Source organism: Meles meles, chromosome 4 (genome assembly GCF_922984935.1).
Source record: "Meles meles chromosome 4, mMelMel3.1 paternal haplotype, whole genome shotgun sequence".
NCBI lineage: Eukaryota > Metazoa > Chordata > Mammalia > Carnivora > Mustelidae > Meles > Meles meles.
Genome location: NC_060069.1, coordinates 87608963 through 87631358, shown reverse-complemented (window position 1 = coordinate 87631358; position 22396 = coordinate 87608963). Strand labels below are relative to the sequence as shown.

General features: G+C 37.5%; 2 protein-coding genes across 9 annotated transcripts in view; one reads left to right on the top strand and one right to left on the bottom strand.

The window, feature by feature from the left end:
- HPS3 (HPS3 biogenesis of lysosomal organelles complex 2 subunit 1) overlaps positions 1-12443 on the top strand; it is a 39085-nt gene extending 26642 nt beyond the window's left edge. The window contains exons 11-17 of one of the 6 annotated variants that reach the window (XR_006817980.1): positions 235-468; positions 1716-1901; positions 2249-2437; positions 2962-3069; positions 6816-7022; positions 7720-7814; positions 11507-11642. Coding sequence is in view for 2 of the 6 variants with exons in the window: in XM_046001712.1 (XP_045857668.1) it covers positions 235-468; positions 1716-1901; positions 2249-2437; positions 2962-3069; positions 6816-7022; positions 7724-7814; positions 11507-11634 (1143 nt within the window). In the remaining 4 variants the exon portion in view is untranslated. Of the gene's footprint in view, positions 1-234; positions 469-1715; positions 1902-2248; positions 2438-2961; positions 3070-6815; positions 7023-7719; positions 7815-11506 lie in introns of those variants that run through there. The other 5 variants (XM_046001712.1, XR_006817983.1, XR_006817981.1 and 2 more) reach the window with 5 other exon arrangements.
- Positions 1981-22396, bottom strand: part of LOC123939803 (ceruloplasmin) — a 58821-nt gene continuing 38405 nt past the window's right edge. The window contains exons 15-20 of one of the 3 annotated variants that reach the window (XM_046001709.1): positions 21175-21281; positions 19302-19518; positions 18777-18916; positions 17256-17418; positions 5545-5649; positions 1981-2445 (exon numbers count right to left, since the gene is read on the bottom strand). In XM_046001709.1, coding sequence (XP_045857665.1) covers positions 5546-5649; positions 17256-17418; positions 18777-18916; positions 19302-19518; positions 21175-21281 — 731 coding nt within the window. In that variant the 3' untranslated portion in view covers positions 1981-2445; position 5545. Of the gene's footprint in view, positions 2446-5544; positions 5650-13127; positions 13270-17255; positions 17419-18776; positions 18917-19301; positions 19519-21174; positions 21282-22396 lie in introns of those variants that run through there. The other 2 variants (XM_046001710.1, XM_046001711.1) reach the window with 2 other exon arrangements.

The window sequence follows — 22396 nt, the reverse complement described above, 5'->3', positions numbered from 1 at the left end:
TTTACCACTTTTTCTGCATTATACCTCAGCAAAGAGATCACTTCAGGTCATCTCAGGTCTCCTACATTATCACCATGAACTCTGTCTTTTTAAATCTAAACAGAATACTTACAATTGTGTCTCATTTGGAAGTTTACATCTTGGTTTTGTATCTATTTTTTTTTTCCTTTTTGCTGATTTTGTAGCTCTATGTTGGTTAACTGACCTTTTATTTCTTATTCATGTTCACTAAAGGAATTAGCAGCGAAAGTGGTCCAGATGTTCCACGTAGCTGAGCCAAAGCAACTGCCCCATATTCTCTGTAGTCCGTCTATGAAGAATATTAACCCTTCAACTGCCATAAGCTATCTAAGCAAGCTGGATACTTCCGGGTTTTCATCGATCTTAGTGACATTGACCAAAGCAGCAATGGCTCTGAAAATGGGAGATCTTGACATGCACAGAAATGAAATGAAAAGCCATCCAGAGGTACAGTGCCCTGCTTGGTATTAATAGCAGGCTGAAACAGGACCTGCTAGCCCTAAGGTGTTTAGTTTTCTTCTGGCTTCTGTCTAGTTCATTTCTTCTTAGTCATAAAGGAGAATAGACCTCATGCTAGAAAATAAGTGACCCAAAGTGGGAGTACGTGGGATCTGGTGAATGAAAAAGAAGTAAGAGTGATCAGTGGTAGCAATGGGTATCCAAAGACCTCTCAACTTTGCATCAGGTGCTTTCAGAGCACAGTACTTGGTTCTAAAGAATATACAGCATCTGCCCTGAGCTGACAGTCTGATCTAGCTTGAGAGATATGGTATGTCCACTGAAACAGAACAGAGTGCTTTGTGTTCAAGTACAGCAAGCGGGATGTTAACCATGAGCCCTAGGAGTCTAGTAGTGGAGGAAATGGCCTGCACTTGAGAAAATCACAAATGACATTAAGGAAGATTGATACTGAATGACATTATTGAAGAAAAGAAGCTTTTCCTTTGAAGAGAGCCCATTTAGGTTCATGAGCCGCAGATGTTAATCCAGTAGAGGAGGAAATGAAAAGGTGATGTTAAATGAGCACTTATGCCCCAGTCCATTCTAAGCCCCTTGTGTATGCTATCTTATTTAATTCTTGCAACAGTGCTCTAAGTTAGATGCTATTATTTTACCTATCATACAGATGAGGGAACTAGGGCAAAGAGGGAGAAAGGAGTCTTCCAAAACCACATAGCTTGTGAGTGTTCGAGCCAGGTTTTGGAGCAGGCAATATGGCTTTGGATCCTATGGTTCTAGACTCTTATTTTGTTGCCTGTGGTCAGATGCCCACAGTATGACTTCAGTTTCTAAAACAAGACAGCAGAAGTGCTTTATCATTGTACAAATGACATGTTTCGTTACGATAAAGAGAGTGAGTCAACATCGAGGTACCCTCTGCTTTGAAGAGTACAATTTTAGAAAGATGAGTTTTCTTAAGGTCTAGTCTCTTTATATTCTCAAGGTATATTACTTTTAAACAAGTAGACTTAAATATAAAGCTCTCTACAAAAATAGGATGTCCTAATACTTAAATATTAATAACTTCTTCAAAGACAACAGTGATGTCCTTCTTAGAACGAGAACTTTGTAGTTAGAGAAAAAATTGGGATTGAAGTATTAATAGCTTAACCATGAACCTTGAATGCACTGGCATGTATTTTCAAGATGAACGCAGTATACATTTTGATCCTAAATTTCTTGTTTATCTGAAGATGAAGTTGGTATGTGGCTTCATTCTGGAACCCCGGCTATTGATTCAACAGAGAAAGGGACAGATTGTTCCAACCGAGCTTGCAGCACACTTGAAGGACACTCAGCCTGGCCTGCTTGTGGCTTCAGTCCTGGGCTTACAGAAGAACAACAAAATTGGAGTTGAAGAAGCAGATTCCTTCTTTAAGGTTTGTCACTTTTCAAAATGCAGTGGCTCTGGACAGGCTGATAAAACTGGTGCGGAACAGGAAGCAGAATAAGAGACTGTGTTTTCATTTGTTTATTGCAAAAGAAGACTTACACATCACAAATTTATAAAAGCACATGTTTAAAGGATGTATCTAGAGAAATTCCATTCGTGCAACCTGGAATCTGGTTTCTGTTCAAACATCTCAATCTACTTTGCCATAGCACGAATGCTAATGATAAATTATTAAATGCATGGTCCCCGTGCTGGAGTGCTACTCAGACTAGCTATAACTTGATCGATACTATATTTATCTGGGTTATGCGGGCTTGTTTCATTGTTTTCAAGGTGCTTTGTGGTAAGGACGAAGATATCATTCCTCAGCTTTTGGTAGACCTTTGGGAAGCTCAGCTCTTAGCAGGTCTCCCAGATGTGGTTCTCCAGGAACTCTTTTTCAAGCTCACATCGCAATACATCTGGAGATTATCCAAGAGGCAGCCCCCTGACACCGTACCACTGCGAACATCAGAGGATCTGGTGAGAGACTAGAATAACATATTAAATTAAACTTGTATACCACACATTACAGTAGTGTACCTTTTGATTTTTAATGGTTTAGAATCAAACCTAATTTATATTACCAGATATCTCAGAAGCAGGAATTAAAAATAAACTTAAATCTTGTCCACGGGTCCTAGGAGGGAGCCCCTGTTGGGCTCTGTGCTCAGCAGGGAGGCTGGAGTCCACTTGTCCCTCTCCCTCTGCCTGCCCCTTTGCTTGTGCTTGTGCTGTCTCTCAAATAAATAAAATCTTTAAAAAAGTAAATAAAAATTATAGAAGGAAATACTTAGTGCATTTCCCCCATCCCACCCCCCCATTTTTGGTGCAGTTTTATTCAGTGAGAATCAGCAAGGCTGAGACTTTTCTTCCCATTCTCAGGAAAGTATATACCTAACTCTGTGATATGCGGAAGATTAGCAGTTGCTTGTTCTTGGTGGAATAGATGAAGAGAATCTTGTTTTGTTGTATTTTGCTTATGATAAATTTCTTTTACATTTTAGATTAATGCCTGTAGTCATTATGGCTTGGTTTATCCTTGGGTTAATGTCTTAATATCATCTGATTCCTTAGTGGATAAAAGTTATACAGAAGACCTTTCAAAATTACAGGTAAATAAGAATGCTTCTTTTTTATGAATATGCATATTACCGTATAGTATCAGATTTAAATTTGGTGAAACCTCAGTTGTCCTGTTAATCCAGAGTGTATACTTTTTTTGTGGGGAGAAAATCCATAGTTAGGCATACTTAGGAGCTCTGGAGGGCATTCCTGCCTCTACCTGAAACTGTTGAGAGGAAGGCTGGCGGCTCCCAGAGTCTGGTTTTGTTGCCTGCCAAAGAGTGAGTTCACCAGGTCATGGGACTGTCTTGCCTTATTTTCAGGATGTCCTTGGAAACACTTTGTGAAATGGAAGTATGGCAAATGTTTAGCGGTTTTTATTGATGGAGTTTATTTTTTGTTTTGTGTTCACTCATACATGTTAGACCTCTAGCCCAAGCTTACCACTATCTGTCTTATAGAAAGTAGGTTAAAGTAGTCTGTTTATCTGGCTCCTGAGGAGAACTTAAAAAAATAATAATAAGTGTGATCAGAAAACATAGATCATCCTGTGAGAATTCTGACTGTGATACTGTTTTTTCCACAGATGAGAAATAAAGTCCATCTTTGATGTGGTGGACCAAGGAAGGCTAGATATGGATATGATTTTATTTCAGGGAGGCCTGTGGCCCAAGGACTGAATATATCCCCACATGTGCTTTGTTTGGTCTGCCCAATGTAGTGCCAACATATACAATTGAAATTTCAAAGAATTCTGAGTTTCAAGTTTTTTCTTGAAAGATTAGGCAGAACTGGTAACCCCGGGGGGCTTTCACTGCCTCTACAACCTGAGAGTTAGAGCTCCCCTCCGTGGTCAGTGCTCATGTTGTCCTGTCTGCCACGGTTCTTATCTCTGGGTCTTCCTGGTCTAGATATGGTGCCTGGTGTCCATTTCCCTTACATCCAGCTGCCTTCATTCATTTCCATTATCTGTTTTGGCCTCTTTAGACTTTAGAGTTTGCAACCCCTTGATTTATATCGGGAGCTGGTAAAAGTGTGGTTACGGCTTATAGAAACCAAAATGTCAGGTTGGGGTCCAGGAGGGAAACTGAAGAACCCATATTGCTTAGACTCAGCCTTTAGACAGGTCTGAGTTGTATATCCAAAGATAGAGTTACTTACATTCATAAAGAATTGCCAGAGAAAATTTTGTTGGTTCTTATCGCTAGTCCCCTTACAGTAGTACAGAGGCTCCTTAGGACTTAGCCGCTGATACATTCACTAAACAATTATTCCTCAAGCATGTGCTGTAAATGTGTTCTGTGGCATTGGATAAGCCAGGCAGGGCCTTGCCCTTCTAGAATATATGTATTAATTACATATTTAAAATCACAGTTGTAACTAGTGCTATTAAATCTTACCAGCTAGAGCTTCAAAGCATATTTATAATCACTGCTTAAAAAAGTGTAATTGAGTGATCTTTTAAAATTCATTTTAAAGTATTTAAAAAGAATACATTCTTCTGGGAATCTTTGCTGTTAAAGGATAGAAATGTAGTCAACCTATACTTTAAAAAATTGTTTTCCTAATTTTATCTTTTTCTAGATTATCAGTGGGTTGATTGGTCTTAGTCATTAAGTAAAAAAGAACCATCAAGAAACAAAAAGATCTCATTTGTTTTCACCTAGAGGAATAGGAGGTTCAGAATCACCTGGAGAAAGTGCCAAAACTGTGTGATTTCCCCTCTGCCCCGCATCCCGCCATCACCACACAGATTTGATGAGTGTTTGTCTCTTATCCTCAATCACTGTAATAGTATATTTGTGAAAAACTTAAAAAACTATCTATAAATCATCTAATGTCAAAAAGCTCCTATCTGGAAAGACACAGTAACTAGTCAATGCCCTGCCTTCTGCCATAACTGTCACGGTCCCCTCCCCCACTTCCTTGCCAACCACCACTCCTGAGATTGTATAGGTAGAGAAGACAGGGTCTATGGGTTCCAGCCCTCAGACCTGGCTGAGAATGAGGGACCTAGATCACAGAAGGAAACAAATGTGTGTATGTTGGGTGTGAAAAGAAGGTCATTTCCAATACTAAAAACAAAGGGCATTTCCAATACTGAAAACAATACTGCTAAGAAACAGATGACATTAAGAGTAAAGAGTAGTAAAAAAAAAAAAAAAGAGTAAAGAGTAGTAATAACTTTTGGAGCATTTTAAATTCAGTGATATATGTGTTGTTTGGTGTTTCTTATTTTTAACTTTTTGATGATGTGGATAAAACTAAGTAAATGTTCATGGGTAATCAATTTTGTACCAAGTTTTGACTAGCTTCATTTAACCATGGCTTGTGTTACCCATGCCTTGCTCCTTCCTACCCTGCCCATTATCCAAATTAATCAAAAGTTGAAAATAGAAATAATCTGTGTTTTCTTTCATGTGGGAGATCCCACAAGTGGTCGATTATCATGCTTGTTCTCTTGTTGTCAGGAAATTATTCAGATGAAGATGACTATTGAACTTGCAGGAAGGAAAGGGACCAACCTTATATTCCTAGCCATTCCTTGGTAGATATTTGGAATAAAATAATCACGCTGACTGTAAACAAATAGTTCACATTCCATATCCTCTTGTGCGTCTGAGAAGATGCTGTAGTAGAAAGGATACAGGAAGAAAAAAGTCAGGATATGACCATCTCATCTTTATCCAGAAGAAAGTGAAAGCAGAGATGTTTTGGTGGTAGTAATATTTATAGTTTAAATGTTTAAAAGTAAAATACTGGTAAAGTTCTGAGTGCTCAAATACTGCCTTCTCTGTCTTTCAGCGTGTGGCAAATAGTACTGATACAAATTATTAGGTTATTAACAATTGCTTTAGTTTTATTAAATGTTAAATTTTATTTTTGGTTATATTTGTAGTGCATGCCTATTATAGAACATTTGGAAGATACAAGTTGAAAAAATAAAAAGTGGACTTTATCCTTCCATCCAGTGAGCTGATTTTTATTTCAAATCTCAGTGCTCTTCCAAAGGCATTTCTTTATGTGCATGTACCTGTGTAGATTTTACAAAATTGATCCTGCTCTGGATATAATTTTGTATTGATATTTTTTACTCATCATTCTATTATGAGCATTTTCTCATTAATTAGACTTTAAAAATCATTTTGATGGCTGTATAAGAGCCCACCATATGAATGTACCATAATGTACTTATCCCTTATTTAACATAGATCCTACTTGTTCATTATTACAATTACTGTTAAAGTGAAATGAACATAAATCTTTGATCACAATGTTGATTATTTCCTTAGGATAGAGTCCTAAAATATTCCCATTAGTTTTAATTTGCAGTCTATACAAAGCAACTAAAACCATATTAATTTAGAAATGATTGCTTTCTATTAAGCAGATTTTTATTCTTTAAGCTAGAGGTGGTTTCAAAATTATTTAATACTTTAGTCCACTTAGACTTATAATTTATAAAATTTATAATTTTATATTTATATATTTATATTTATTATATTTTTTATTTTATTATATATTTTAATATATAATATATTTTATTATATATTGTATTTATTATATATTATAAATATATTTATTTAATATTTATATATTATAAATATATTTATTATAATTTATAAAAAGACTTATAAAATAAATATTGTATTGCATTCATCTTTTTGTTTCCTTTTTCTTTTTCTTTTTTTTTTGGTAAGGGATGTTGGTCTTTTTTAAAAAAATTTTATACTATATATTGTGCTTTAGTTTTTTGGGTGCCGCATTCCATAACATTTCACTTTTCTGTTCATAGTCTCTTATATGTGGTCCTTCATTTGACATAGCTTCCATTATTCCATTCCTGGAGCCACTCTCAGAAGACACTATCGCTGGCCTCAGTGTCCATGTCCTGTGTCAGACGCGTTTGAAAGAGTATGAACAATGTATAGACACATTGTTAGAAAGATGCCCAGAGGCGATCATTCCATATGCTAATCATGAACTGAAAGAAGAGAATCGGGTACGCTTTTCAGCTACGTCTTTTAGGCTTGATTCCTGATAATCAAAATTGATGATCTTGTTGCCTTATCTGCAAAATGGGGACAAATTTTATCAGTCCAACCTCACAGGTCTGGGTGGGTCAAAGGAGCATATATGTTTAATATGTTATGTGCTTTGAGTACTGTTAGAGGCTATTAAAATATATGGTGATTATATGTTATCTCTATTAAAAACCTTTTGTTTGGAAATAAAGTAGGATATTACCTGAAGATTTGGGAAATGATGTATTTGGAAAATGATGGGAAAATATTATCTGGACTATATGATCTTTAGCTGAGAAATTGGAAGAGTTTAAACTTGAGTATTCTACCCTCCCCTGCCCTCCTGTTCCCCTCCCATCCCTTCCTTCCTCCCTCCCTCCCTTCCGGCCTTCCTTCTTATCACCTAAAGATAACAGAACGTGTCTATGTTTCTTCTTCAGAGTATCCAAGTACATATGTACAACATACATGTCATTAGATTTTCAAGTTACAAACCTGATTTATGTTATAGTTTAAACAGAAGACTGGCTGCTGATATAACTTCTGTTGTAACAAATTTTGGCACCTTAACCAACATGATATACTTTGCCCTGTGCTTTCCTGCACAGTCTTATTCTCATTGGACGTTTGAATGTAAGATGCATCAAATTTAAAATGTATTCGTTTTTTCCTAAGATAGACTTTGTGGTGGAAAAAACTGCTGCCTGAACTTTGTCACAGAATAAAATGTGGCGGAGAGAAAGGTCAGCTTTACCTGTCATCATTAAAAGGTAAAATGATCTTTTTTTGTTTGATTATATAAATGAGTCTTAATTTTAGTTTCCATGATTTGCTGAGGTCTTGCTTTCTCTAGTCCTGAGATTCTCAAATGAGGTGAAGAGTGTCTAAGCAGAATCATCTCAAGAGTTTATTTCAGCATTGATATGCTCTCCGGTCACATTGGATATTCATTTATCTCTTCCAGCCATGGAGCTGATGCTTTTAAGTCAATCTTTTCAAACACTTAACAAGTTAACACAGTCATAGAAGCTCAGAACCTTAGTATTTTAAAAACTTGAATAGCTATTAATACAGTTATATTTTTATTGATGGTCTGAGTGCTTAATTTATTTCATATAGGAAATTAAGATCATTATTATTAATTATAACTATAAGCAAGTATTGAGGAATAGCAAGGTGCCCAAGGATTTAAAAATTGAGTATCTAGGGTTACCTGGGTGGCTCAGTGGGTTAAAGCCTCTGCCTTCAGCTCAGGTCATGATCCCAGGGTCCTGGAATCAAGCCCCGCATCAGGCTCTCTGCTCAGTGGGGAGTCTGCTTCCTCCTCCCTCTCTGAGCGGGCGTTGGTGGTATAGTGGTGAGCACAGCTGCTCTCCTCCTCCCTCTCTGCCTGCCTCTCTGCCTACTTGTGATCTCTCTCTCTCTGTCAAATAAATAAATAAAATCTTTAAAAAAAAAAGTTGAGTATAAATTATTCAGTGTTTTACAGCATAGGCATTGTTTGAATTTGCATAATTCATAGTCACTTATAAATCATGATAGATATATGGTTATAAATTTCTCTAGTCTTATGCGTTACTGTCACTAGATAATTGTTGGCCTGATGACAAAGGGTGTTGTTATACTGATTTCAGTGTGCATAATTGATTAGAAATGGACAGTTCTGGAATTGTGTTTTCCACCTGATGTGACTGGTTTTTATTTAAAGTGTTAGGCAGAACCTGTGGTGATTGGAGGATGTTTTTCTGAAGATACCTTAAGTAAAATTGCATGCTTGTGACCGGGAAGATATGGTGACTTGATACTACCTTTTTGTCCTACTCATCTCCCTGGGTTTTTGGAAGGTGGAAACGTCAGATATTTGATTGCCTTGTCCCCGTTGTGTCATGTTTATCACACAACTTGGAACCAATTATTTGTGTGGGTCACTTTGCAGAGCAACTATCCCACATCTCCGTACCTCAGCAGCATCATTATCTCAAAGGACTTCATCCTTTCCTCATCCACATCCACGTCCCCTCTACCCCTAACCCACCCATAATCATTCCTCCAAATGTTCCATTTTCCTGTATCATCAGAATATATCCATGAGTGTGCATACGCACGTGCCTACTATATGTGTGTGGTTCATAGGACTAAGTGCTGGGTGTGATTTATGTTTATTAGACTCCAAAACCCCAAGAGCTGGTATAGCATTTTTTTCATTTTTCCTGTTGTGCCCTCCTCACCAGCCATATGCCTCTCTATAGGAAGAATTCTCTATTAATTGATTTGAAGGGAAGATACCTGAATAACTTCAGGTCCATTTCTAAGGGAGCGGTCGTGCCCTGAGAGGACACCAGGACTAGAGTCTGGAGATCTGGAACTGAGTTCCAGGTCTGCGACATACGGAGTGACCAGAAGCAGCCCAATGTTTTAGTATCCTGAGACTAATGAGAAGTTTCGGATTGATTCTAGAACAAACATTAGGCAAGATCGTAAGATGGCAAACTTGGAGATGGAAGTCAGGAATCTATATAATATATACTTAGGAGCTTGGATTTCTTGTATTTCCAATGCAGTGTTTCTCAGCTTTGGCACTATATACATTTTGGACTGATAATTCTTTTGTGTATATGCATTTTAGGACATTTAGAGCTCCTTGCTGCTAAATACCAGTAGCACTTCTCCAGTATGATAAAAATGCCTTCAGACAGTTTCAGGTGTCCCTGGGGAAGCAAAATCGTGCTGGTTGAGAACCATTGCACCAATGCAGAGCCATTGAAACTGGAGCTAGTGATTGGCTCGTTTCCAGAAAATACTTGTTACTGGTTTTGTGGTAATGAACTACGCTTATTGTTAAAAATGTTACTACTGGGGGCACCTGGGTGGCTCAGTGGTTAAGCCGCTGCCTTCGGCTCAGGTCATGATCTCAGGGTCCTGGGATCGAGCCCCACATTGGGCTCTCTGCTCGGTGGGAAGCCTGCTTCCTTCTCACTCTCTGCCTGCCTCTCTGCCTAGTTGTGATCTCTCTCTGTCAAATAAATAAATAAAATCTTTAAAAAAAAATGTTACTACTGTAGTAAATTACAAAAATGAAGTTTAGAAAGTCATTTAAAATCCCATCAGCAAGAAATAACTATTTTCAACATCAGATAAATATTTTCTAGACACACTGGGGGATTTAAATTCCTCTACGTGTTTAAGATACTGACCTTATTCTTGGAGTTATAACCTATCTCAGCCCCTCATTGGTTGGCAGAAGAGGAGAATTGAGCAATGGCAAGATTTTTGTTGGCTCTATAACCTTGATACGGTTCTTTTTATACCTAGGATACTATTTATAGGCTCCACATTTAGGCTAAATAAACTGGTTTGATAGGGAAGTATTGATAATTCATGTTTTTCATATAGGTTTTGCAAACTAGTTAGTAGTCATTGTTTATTAAGTTTCTATTAATATTTTAGATATGCATCATTGTATTTTATTTAATTCTCAAAGGACTCTAGAAGGTAGCAGATGGTACCACTTCATTATAGATGAAGAAACTGGGACTCAGGTTAAGTGACTTTCTTAAAGTCACAGAATCTGTCTGACTCCAGAGTTAGGGATATTTCCCATTCATCACTGCTGATCCACTCGTTAACTTTTTAGCAACGTGGGCATATCAGTTCTTTGTGTAAGGGTTGATTTCGGTTGCTGAATATTAGAGAAACGACTTTGGATGGATGCACACACATCTGAGCAGGAGATTTTATATTCCAGTCACTCTGCAGATAGAGTAAGTGGTGGGCAGGTGAGGATCACACGGAATGACAGTGGTGTTTATCACCAACACTGTTCTTAAAGGTCATCCCCTCTCTTCCCAACAGAGGGCAGCATGTATGGATCAAGAAGCAATGGAATCATAAAATTACATCGTTCTTTTTATAAAAATGTTTCCTAAATCCCTTAGTAATTAAAGATATACACAGGAGTACGTTATGTTACAGTTTCGAAAAAAAATGGTCGTGAAGACAGATTTGTGCTTCTTAATAACATGAAAATCTCATAATAGAGAGGAACTAATTTAGGAAAATGCTATCCATCAATTAATAGTATTTCCTTTCCTAGCAATCTTTATAAATTAGCTGCAATACAGCCCTAACATTAAAGACAGTATCCACATGATTTTATTTTTCTTTAGAGGCTAATAGAAGTATATTGAAAAAATGATGTAATAATCCAGCAATGAAACAGTAAATCAAAATTGCAGGGAACTAATTAATATAAAATAAACTTAAAAGCATTTTAGAAAGAATGAATAAGAAGTTGTTAAAACCATAAGCAGTCTGTGGATTTTAAAGACCGATCTTTTTTTTCCTTCCTTTTGTGATTATAACATTTTGTTGCCTGACTGAGCTTCTAATTAGTTGAGTGTTAAGAAAATTGGATGAAAGACAGACATGCAGTTCTAACTCAGATACTATGTCCTACCAACAGAAACATTGTCAGTTGCTGCTGTGGAGCTAGAACTACGGGATTTCCTGAATGTCCTCCCAGAAGATGGCACTGCAGCGTTTTTCTTGCCGTATCTTCTGTATTGCAGTCGAAAGAAATCATTGACTTGAAAGTATCATTTGGAAAAATACCACAATGCCATAGAAGACTGACTTAAAAAAACAAAAACAAAAACGGAATATCCAGTAAAAATGTAAAAATAAAGGATTTTCATATCGAATAAGCACATTTATTGCAGATGCTTTCAGGCTGCTTACCCTGTGGTGGTATTATTAGTTTGGTACTTTATGACCTGCATCCATGTAATTGTCCAGAATGTAAAAATAAAGCCATAAAACTTAAGAATTTTCTCAAAGAAGGTGTATGTTTTTAAAAGTAGACACTGACTTTTATTCCAAGTAATATCAAATCAATGTTGTTGGAGATGTTGTTGGAGAAGTGACAATCTTTTTCACCCCAGAAACATTTGGTAGGTATGTTTGAAAGAATATTTTTTCTTGATTTTAACAGATTTCTCAATTAGTTTACTCCTTCTTTCCCTTCTTCTTCTTCTTCTTCTTCTTCTTCTTCTTCTTCTTCTTCTTCTTCTTCTTCTTCTTCTCCTTCTCCTCCTCCTCCTCCTCCTCCTCCTCCTTCTTCTTCTTTGAATAATTTTCTTTGAGAAAGAGGTTAATGTTTTCCCACAGTAAAAGATTTCAAACTTTACTTTTTTGTTACTTTTAAAACTCATGCTGTGGTTTCTCCCTGAACCAATGAAGTAGAAATTTACAAACTTAAATGTCTTCTTGTCTGGCCATTAACATAATTTGTTGGATGCATGTTTTTCAGCCAAAGCCTTGCTTCGATTTTTTGTTAATGTGTACTTTAGCTCTTCTAGCTAGAGTATATGTGAAAATAAAGAAATATATCATTGTATTCACAGTTGTGTCTTCTTTTTTAACCTCTTATTAAACAATTTTGAGTCCAAGTTCAACTGTGCTTCAACTTTACTTAAGGCTGGGCAAAAATGCTACTCACCACACATCCGCCACAACTGTATTTGAAACTTTTCTCCTGATGTCAGTGTTCATTTTTACCAGGATATAATCTGTAGAACTGTTTGTCAATTTTGCCTTCTCCAGTTCCAGATTATTCTCCTTTTGACTGTCTCTTCAAGGGTTCACAAAATCCAGGTGGATTGGCATTATTTTAATTTTTTATTTTACCTTGTTTTATTTTATTTATTTATTTAAAAATTGTTTCATTTAAATTTTTTAATTTTTAATTTATTATTATTTTAAAGTAATATTTTACTTTCTCGACACCTATGCCCTCATGTCTGCTGATTCATTAAGAATGATAGCAGCACCATGTTATAGGGATGATGGGAACCCAATGGTTGGAAACAATTCAATGAATCTTAATAGCAATCCTTTAAGAACCATCAGGGACAACATATGGGCACAGATTTGGGGGATGGGGGTGGAGAGCACAGTTTTATAAACTGGTGGTGATATGAAGGACCTATGTAAATTAGTTATAATTGTATTAGAGTCAGTCATGTATCTGTTGATTTTTTCATATGAAACAAAGTAACAGTTTCCCCCACAAATTCATGAAAGTGTATGTTTTAAGTCTTTTTTTAATGCTTATAGCCATTCCAAAGTAAACTTTTTCTTCACTTTCACGTACATTGTTAGGAATATTTTTTCTTTTTTTTTTTTTCCACTTATCACCAATTTATTTCTTTCAGCCAGACTCGGTCTCTATAGAAAAAGAAATTTTAAGACCATTATTAAAAACAGTACTGTAGTCCCCCCTTATCCATGGTTTCAGTTACCCACGGTCAATTAGTCCAGAGGCAGATGTTCCTCAGAAGGTCAGTATAGTAGCTTAACGCTATGTCACAATGCTTATGTCATTCACTTCACTTCACATTTTATCATCTTATACCGTAACAAGAACAAGAAAGATTAATATACCCTGAAGGATCAGGATGAGGTGTTTTGAGAGAGAGACCACATTCACATAACTTTTATTATAGTACATTATTAAAATTGTTCTATTTTATTCTTATTGTTGTTAATCTCTTACTGTGCCTAATTATAAATTAGACTTTATCACATATATGTATGTATAGGAAAAAAATAGTTATATATAGGACCCAGCACTATTCAGGGTTTCAGGCAGCCACAGGGGGTCTTGGAACATATCCCCCATGGATAAGTGACGGACTAATGTATATGTCATGTAGTTTAACTGTATTCTTATTTTTAATGTTAGTTATTTTGTTTAATTATTGTTTTTTATTATGTTATGTTAGTCACCATACAGTATCTCATTAGTTTTTTGATGCAGTGTTCTAATTATTCTCAATTCATTTCTATTTTTCCATTTTTTGCTCTTTTCTTTTTTATTTAAAATCAATTAGTTAACATATAGTGTATTATTAGTTTCAAAGGTAGAGTTCAGTGACTTATCAGTTGCAGAAAACACCCATTGCTCATTACATCAAGTACCTTCCTTAAAGCTCATCCCCCAGTTACCCTTACCCCTCCCTCCTACCCTCCAACAACCCTCAGTTTGTTTCCTAGAGTTAAGAGTCTCTTATGGTTTGTCTCCTCTGATTTCATCCCATTTTATTTTTCCTTCCCTTTCCCTGTATTCATCTGTTTTGTTTTTTAAATTCCACGAATGAGTGAAATCATATGATATTTGTCTTTATCAAACTTATTTTGCTTAGCATAATACCCTCGAGTTCCATCCACATCATTGCAAATAACAAGATTTCATTATTTTTGATGGCTCAGTAATATTCCATTATAGATATATACCACATCTTCTTATCCATTCATCTGTTGATGGGTATCTGGCAGAAATGTCCATTTTTTAATATGTTTAAAAACATGTCTCATTCTAGTACTGCTTTAACTAAAGAAAAATTACTTTGCTCCCTGCAAGATCTTCGTTAATTATAAAAGGAAAAATAGTAACTTTATAGTAAAGAAACCTGGCAGAAATCTCCTTAATCAAATGCTCAAAGTTAACATAATCAGTAAGGGGAAAAAAATCCGTATCTTGTACCACCTGACACGTGTACTGAGAAAAACAATATCACTTCTGTGAGAATCTTGCCAAAAAATGCTTGAATCTTGTCATGAGGAAACATTAGATAGACCCAAATTAAAAGACATTCTGCAAAGTGGCTGCCCTGTATTCTTTAAAAATGTCAAACTCAGGGCACCTGGTTGGCTCAGTCCATTGAGCGACCAACTCTTGGTTTTGACTCAGGTCATGATTTCAGGGTCATGAGATCAAGCCCTGCATCAACCTCTACACTTGGCTGAGATATTGCATGAGAATCTCCCCCCCACCACCCTGAGCTCTTTCTCTCTCAAATAAATAAATCTTTAAAAAAAGTCAAAGTTGGGGCACCTGGGTGGCTCAGTGGGTTAAAGCCTCTGCCTTCAGCTCAGGTCATGATCCCAGGATCCTGGGATCGAGCCCTGCATCGGGCTCTCTGCTCAGCAGGGACCCCGCTTCCCTTCCTCTCTCTCTGCCTGCCTCTCTGCCTACTTGCCATCTCTGTCAAATAAATAAATAAAATCTTAAAAAAAAAAAGTCAAAGTTATAAAAGACAAAGAAACTGTTCCAGACTAAGAAGACAGGCCAACTAAACACAATGTATGAGTGGGATCTTCTTTTTCTTTAAAGAAAGTGATGAGAATAATTTGTGAAATTTGAAAAGGGTCTGTAGTATTGAATCATCTTTAATTTCCTAATTTTGATAGGTATATTGTATTTATATATAATAATATCCTTATTTTTAGGAAATATATATATTTACTATACTTTATATATATATATATAACTTTATATATATATATTTACTATTGTATGTGTGTTAGAAAGGGTAGGGGGCAGATAGGAGAGAGAAAGGAAAAGCAAATGTGGCTATGTAAAATGTTAACAGTTGAGGAATTTGGGTGAAGGGTATATGGGAATTTTTGGTACTCTTCTCACAACGTTTCTGTAAGTCTGAAATTATGTTCAAAAAAGTTTAAAAATTCCTTTTCATTGAATTAACAGGTGGTTAGGTATTTACCATGCAGACTATTGGATTGGATTACAGTAGATACTAAAATACAGAATATACAGTCCCTGCCTGTAAGTAACTGAAAGCTAGACAAGTTTTTTTTTTCCTACAGACAAAAGGCTATCTGACTGTAGTGGAAGTGTCACAGTCTAAAAAAAAAGTACCTTTTATATTTATCAGAGGAGGTCTTTATTATGCCTCCTCTGGTAGGGGAAATGAAGCATTACATTAATTATGTCAGAACATCTACAGTTCTTTTCTTATGATGTTTTTCATTGTGGAGAAAATTGCCTGTCTCTCTCATATTTGACTCTTCATCTTCCCATCTTCGGTGTTCTGGGGCTCTCAGTCCCACTCATTGTAATAAAGGCTTTTACAAGAATTGTTTTTTACATTACCAGGTATTTGTGTAAAACCCTGGAGCAGACATGAAAACTTGTTGTTTGCACATACTGTTGATCTTTGAATGACTTTTAATTTTTGGGAGATTTATTTCTGTATTTTCTTTCACTTTTATTTCCCCTTTAATGCCCATTTTGAAGAGGAAACACAAGGCATTGTATTCTCCACATCATTTCCCCCTGTTGGATTGGCCATTACCAATTCCAACTCAGAAGACCCAAGAAACACCAAAGGCTGCAACCACACACCAGAATTTCACTCTGTAGAACACATTTTGTGACTATTTACCCAGGAAAGGGCTGTTTCTTTTTCTGTGTTTCCTGTGCTTCAGGAGGGAGTATTATTGATGGGCTGTGGGAAACAGGTAATTTAGATTCCATTTTTTCCCCTGGATCTTTGCTATCGTCTGAACATTGGTGTCCCCCCAAATTCATACATTGAGAACCTAATACTCCTGGTTGAGAGTAACTTGGTAGGGCCTTTGGGAGGTGATTGGGTCTTGAAGGTGGAGCCCTTGTGAATGGGATTAGTGCCCTTGTCAAAGAGGCCCCAGGGAACTAGCTTGTCCCTTCCACCATGCAAAGATAAAGTAAAAAGTCTGTAACCAGAAAAGGAACTAGACTAGGTAGTTATGAAACAGCATATATTTATTTTCACAGTTCTGGAAATAAATATATGCTGTTTAATGACTACCTAGTCCGGTATTGTGTTAGAGCAGCCTAAATGGACTAAAACAATCTCTGACAATGATCAACAATACTTTCCCTCACCCCTAGAAGTACAGAATGACATTATTTCTGCCTGACTAACTACTTGAAATTATATTGATTTTTTGGCGGGAATGGGTGGGGAGAACTTTCTTGTGTGCCAAGTACACAAGAACAACTACGAAAAATGTTAAATGTTTCCTAGTAAAAATGAAATTAAATTCTAAGTGTCTTTTGTTAGCCTTTCAGTAAATAACATGACCACTCCCTTACATCAGCTTTAGGAATAACTGCACTGCCTCAGACTAGTGTCCCTTTGTGTTAGCTGAGAGACTTCTGGTGCTGTTATCAGTACCAGCGATCAGAGGATAAGCTGTATCCCACACCATTAAGCAGTAAAAAAAAATCCTATTTCGAGGTAGAGAAGGAAGAGATCAGGGCAGCAAATTCATGAATGCTTCCTATTGGGGGAAATATTTAGACAAAGTAGTGCATCTTAATTATATTGGTGATATATGACTTCTAGAATTGCTAGCTCGACATTCACCTTCATTTGGCAGAACCGTGTAAGTAGTCTCCATTCCAGCATGAATGTGGTCAGTCACGTGACAGTGGAGTAACCAGATTCCAGGTGTCCTTGGAAACATTTCTAGAGTTTGGTATGTCCCAGGGAAAACGTCAAAGACATCAGAAGTATAAATGCCCCTGTGCTTAATTAGAAAAATGACAAATATTATATAATGTTTATTATATGTGAGAGTTCATTCAAATAATCTTTCATTGGCCAGCTCGGGGTATTGGAAAAATGGATGAATATGTTAAAAAGAGAGAGAGACAGACAGACAGACAGACAGACAGATCCTGCACCTTTGTATGTCCATACAAACAGTGAGGTATGTTGTCTTGGTACTGCCGAGTGCCTGGCAGGATGGGCCACGAAGTGCGTGTGAAGGGAAGATGTGAGAAGAGTCCACTCACCCATTTGGACCATGTGGCACCTCTTACACTTCAACTTCAGTTTGCCTTTTATCGTTGCACTTGAGTTACACAAGAGAATTTAGCTATACTTCATTTCAGTCCTAATCTCACTTTTGCTGAACCTCATCTAGATTAGCTGGTCTGTGAAGTTTTAAGTCAGGGAGGGTAATGCTGGGAGCAGGAAAGGAGGCCCAGGGAGAAACCAGAACCTGAAGCAGTTCAGGTAGAGGCTAGACTAGACACAGAGTACTTTGGGGGCGGGGGAAGGGGGAGCGGTATTTCTGCAAGGACAGAATTGAAAGTCCCCTAAGAATATAACATCTGTGTAAACCAAAATACAGACAGCAAAATGGCCTTTTCTGCAATGGGCTTTGTGGTAGTTTCTGAATTTTTTACATTAACTCAAAGATAAGAAAGAGCTTTTGGCTCCTGGTGAAATCAGCATTGGCTGAGAAGCAGAAGTAGCAATGAGATCTTGGGACTGATCAGTTGCCTCACACCAAAATGATAAACTTGTTCACTTTAGGCCATTTCAGAATTCAGAAGTTAGAACAGGTAAAAGTTATAATAAAGTCTTTGCTCTACCCTCTGATCCATCATATGGACATTCCCACCCTCTCTGCTAATGAGTCTATTCAAATGCCTCGCCTAGCAAATATGTGAGCAGAACTCCACGAAAACCCACTAAAAATCCAATAAAGAGCCCAATGTGTAACAAAGGTTGGTGACAACAATTGAAATTGCTGCATGGCACACTCTTTGGAAATAATGTAGTAGTCTCTTGAAACTTTTTTTTCATAAGTCTAAGGAAATATTTTCTTCATTTATGTTAAAACTCTTTCCGATAGGGGCACCTGGATGGCTCAGTGGGTTAAAGCATCTGCCTTTGGCTCAGGTCATCATCCCAGGGTCCTGGGATCGAGCCCCACATTGGGCTCTCTGCTCAGCAGGAAGTCTGCTTCCCGCTCTCTCTCTGCCTGCCTCTCTGCCTACTTGTGATCTCTGTCTGTCAAATAAATAAATAAAATCTTAAAAAAAAAAAAAAACATTTTCCAATAGGGCAAGAATAATGACCGTGGATCACTCTTACCTGATACCCAAAGCTGTGGCCATGAAAGTGTACCGAGTGCAAGTCTATTTCGTTGCCCATTCCCATCAGGTACCAGTTGACTTCATCTCCCACGTGCATCGTGAGGCCTTGCAGGTTCCCAAACATTCTTCCATTAATAGCTGGGGAAATCACATGATTTTTTAAAATTATTTTTCATGATATTTTAAATCAGTAGCTGTTTCACTGACAATATGATTACCAGGTTAATGTATGGGAATAGAAGTTATTTCACTACAGAAGGGGAAATGAATACTTTCAGGTCAGTAAAGTCGCACTTCTTTTCTAGTCATTTAGCACCAAAATCCATAATCCTAAGTGTGAATTTAAAAGGGAATGAGACTTTGGAATGGGGAGAGAAGTTAATAGGTGGTTTTTGCTTTGAACAGAATTCTACCTCACATACAGAGTGAGGCAGAATTGGTTTATTATAAAATGAATAGTCTCCAAACTAATTTCATTTGAAAGAAGAAAAGGGCAACTTGGGGTTAAAATAATGTCTCATACCATGCATTTTATTGCTTTCTATGAATTCCTCATCATCTTTGTTTACTTTCTCAGGGTGTTCAGAGTATGTTTTGATGTTGTCATCTATATACCAGGATTCATTTTCATCAAAAACAAAAAACAGAAGGGAAAATTCCAGTTTTCTTATGGGATTGAATACTTTCATGTAATATCTCCGGCAAACAATCAGTGGGCCAATTAATCCACTATAGAGATCCTGAAAACAAGCAAAAGCATCAGTTATCCTTGTGATGGAAGTCAGCATTTCAGACAACTGGGATCTTGGGAATTTTAGAAGGAGCAATTTAAGTCGTAGACTTTGCCTAATGTGGTGCTGTCAGGCCAGTCACCTCCACTTGTAGATAAGTTGGACTAATGGTGAATGGTAGGTAGGTTGAACTGGTGATGCTGAAGTAACAGAAGTATGTGCAGAAGCCAAATATTAGCTCAGCTAATGAACAGCAATGTAAAAGAACCCCATGGATGGTGTTGGATTGCCTATTCCGTAAATCAAGCACTATACCAGTCTCAAAATCCAGAGAGGAATCAAACAAAGCCTGTGCCCTCCAGGAACTTAGTCTAGTAGCGAAAACAGAGGATGGAAGAAATGAATCACTTGTGGCGATGGCGGTGCATAAAGTACAAATGGGCACAGAGGAGGAAGACAACAATTGACAAATCTATGAGATGTTTGGTTTGGGGGTGTCAGTAATGGCCGATTAGGTCTGGAAGGCCTTCAAGCTCTATCATGTTCAGGAACTTTAGATTTTATCTTGTGGGTCATAGGGAGCCACTGAAAAATTGAACATGGCAGGGCGCCCGGGTGGCTCAGTGGGTTAAGCCTCTGCCTTCGGCTCAGGCATGATTTTAGTGTCCTGGGATCGAGCCCCATATGGGGCTCTCTGCTCAGCAGGGAGTCTGCTTCTCCCTCTGTTTCTGACCCTCCCCCTGCTTGCGCTCTCTTACATGCTCTCTCAAATAAATAAATAAAATTTAAAAAAAAATTGAACATGGCATGGCAACATATTTGCATTTTAGACCAGTCGTCCTGGTGGTGAGAGAAGGAAGGATTGAAGGAGGAAGAGACTGGATCCTAGGGGCCATTTCAGTAGTTAGGCAAATTACAAAGACCTGATCTGTGGAGATAGAGAGAAGGAATAGACCGAATTATATGTAGGTGGGTGGACTGCCTATGTGAGCCAAGGGGAAGAATAGATACTTCATACCCAGGGTTCCAGCTTGAACAAAAGAGTAGATTTGGAACTCGTGGAGCCACTTATTGCAATAGGAAAGACAAGACGTGGAGATGGATCTCCATTCCATGTTAGAGTGGCTGGTTTCCAGTGCTAGTGGGACATGCTCGTGGAGATGTTCAGTAGGCTGATATATAGCCAGGTCTAGAGTTTAGGAGAGAGCTCTGAACTCGAGATTTAATTCTACAAATGAATCTTTGAACAAGTTTTGATTTGCAGTTGTTGAGTGTTTTGTTGGCTTTTAATATTCAATCAAATAGCTTTAGTTGTGCTGGTTGACTACTGAGATCAATATTTTATTATCATTAATAGAGCTCTGAAATCATGTACCTCAGTTCTTTGGGTTTAATGTATTTTTATGTCAAAAAGGAAATAAAATAACTGCATTAACATTTAATTCTGTGTTACCCACAATCAGAAGTCATACGGTTAACACAATTACAACTTTATCCTTAAAAAGAAATAAACCAAACAAATGAAACCAAAGTGAATTGTAGGAAAGCTTCCTTTCCTGGGATTTTAAGATCGAATTGGATCACAAGAAAACTCCAATCTCACCTTCCTTCAACTGTGTGTCGAATTTGGGGGTTTTCACAAAACACAAATGATTTAAAGTTTACCTTAACTTGATCCACAGTTGAATAGTAAGCCCACGGAATACAAGCAGAATCCTCTATTCCAGCTCCAGATCTTTCTGGGATCTTCCATATGTAAGTGCGAATTTCACCTGAATTGATCAAGTGTTAATGTATCCGGTTATATTTGGTATATATTTGATATATAAATATATACTGAGTCTTAATAACCAGTGACCTAGAAACTGGAAATGTCAAGGTAATTAGTGTTGAAAAGTAGTGGAGCTCTAAATTGATTTTAGGAATTTAGTCTTAAGACAAACTCTAAGACATACTTTTGATCTTCTTTGTCAGTTAGGGATTAACTAGCCATATACACACACATACAATACCACCAAGCCAGAACCTGGCAATACCAATATCACAATTTGAAGGAATTTTATACAGATCTTTTTTTAGCTTTAAGTCTTTTCCTGTAAAACACTGTCTTCAACCATCAAGTGATTTCCCCCAGTGTAACACCTTCCCCAAGACTTCTCTGTGTTTGTACCTCCATGCCGTGTGTCATCCCTCGGTTTCACCTTGGCCTTCCTTTTCTCCTTTTTCACCATTATCCCCAGTGATTCCATAATTCCTGGTGCAGAGCCATTAGCTCATGGGATCTCATAGGTCGCTGACATGTCACAGTGACCTCTTCTCGGGTATGTCCCACTCTGTCTTACCATACACAGCTCTGTCACATACGGGACACTACCACACCCTAGACCTTGACACTTTGAAGATAGCCAGTTGCTCTACCCTCCTAACTTGCCAAGGCCTTGACCTTCTTCCCTGTGCTCTGGGCTCTTCTCCAGGCTGATCTCTGCTTCCAGTCACCTCAGGGGTTCCTATCCAGCTCCTCGCCAGACCTTGACTTGTGTGGTCTGTGTGGCCTTTTAACCATCCATTCCCTTTATGTAGACCTCACTGTTCCATATTCATGCTTTCAGACTTTCATTAGCCAGAGTCTGGACAGCCTTTTCTAGGGAATCAAACAGGACAGGAGGGATGGTCTCAAGAGAGGTGGCCGACTTTTTCTTTTTTCCTCAAGTTCTCCATCTTACCCACCCCTACATCATCACCTTTTTTCTAAGCAAAAGCTTTCACTGAGAGTATGGAGCACAGATTCACCACCTGAACGTATCATCTTTTCATCTACACTCTTAAAATCTCATCAGCCAAAAAATAATGTTTTCTTTTCTTCTCCATTCTCCAACCTGCTCTGTCA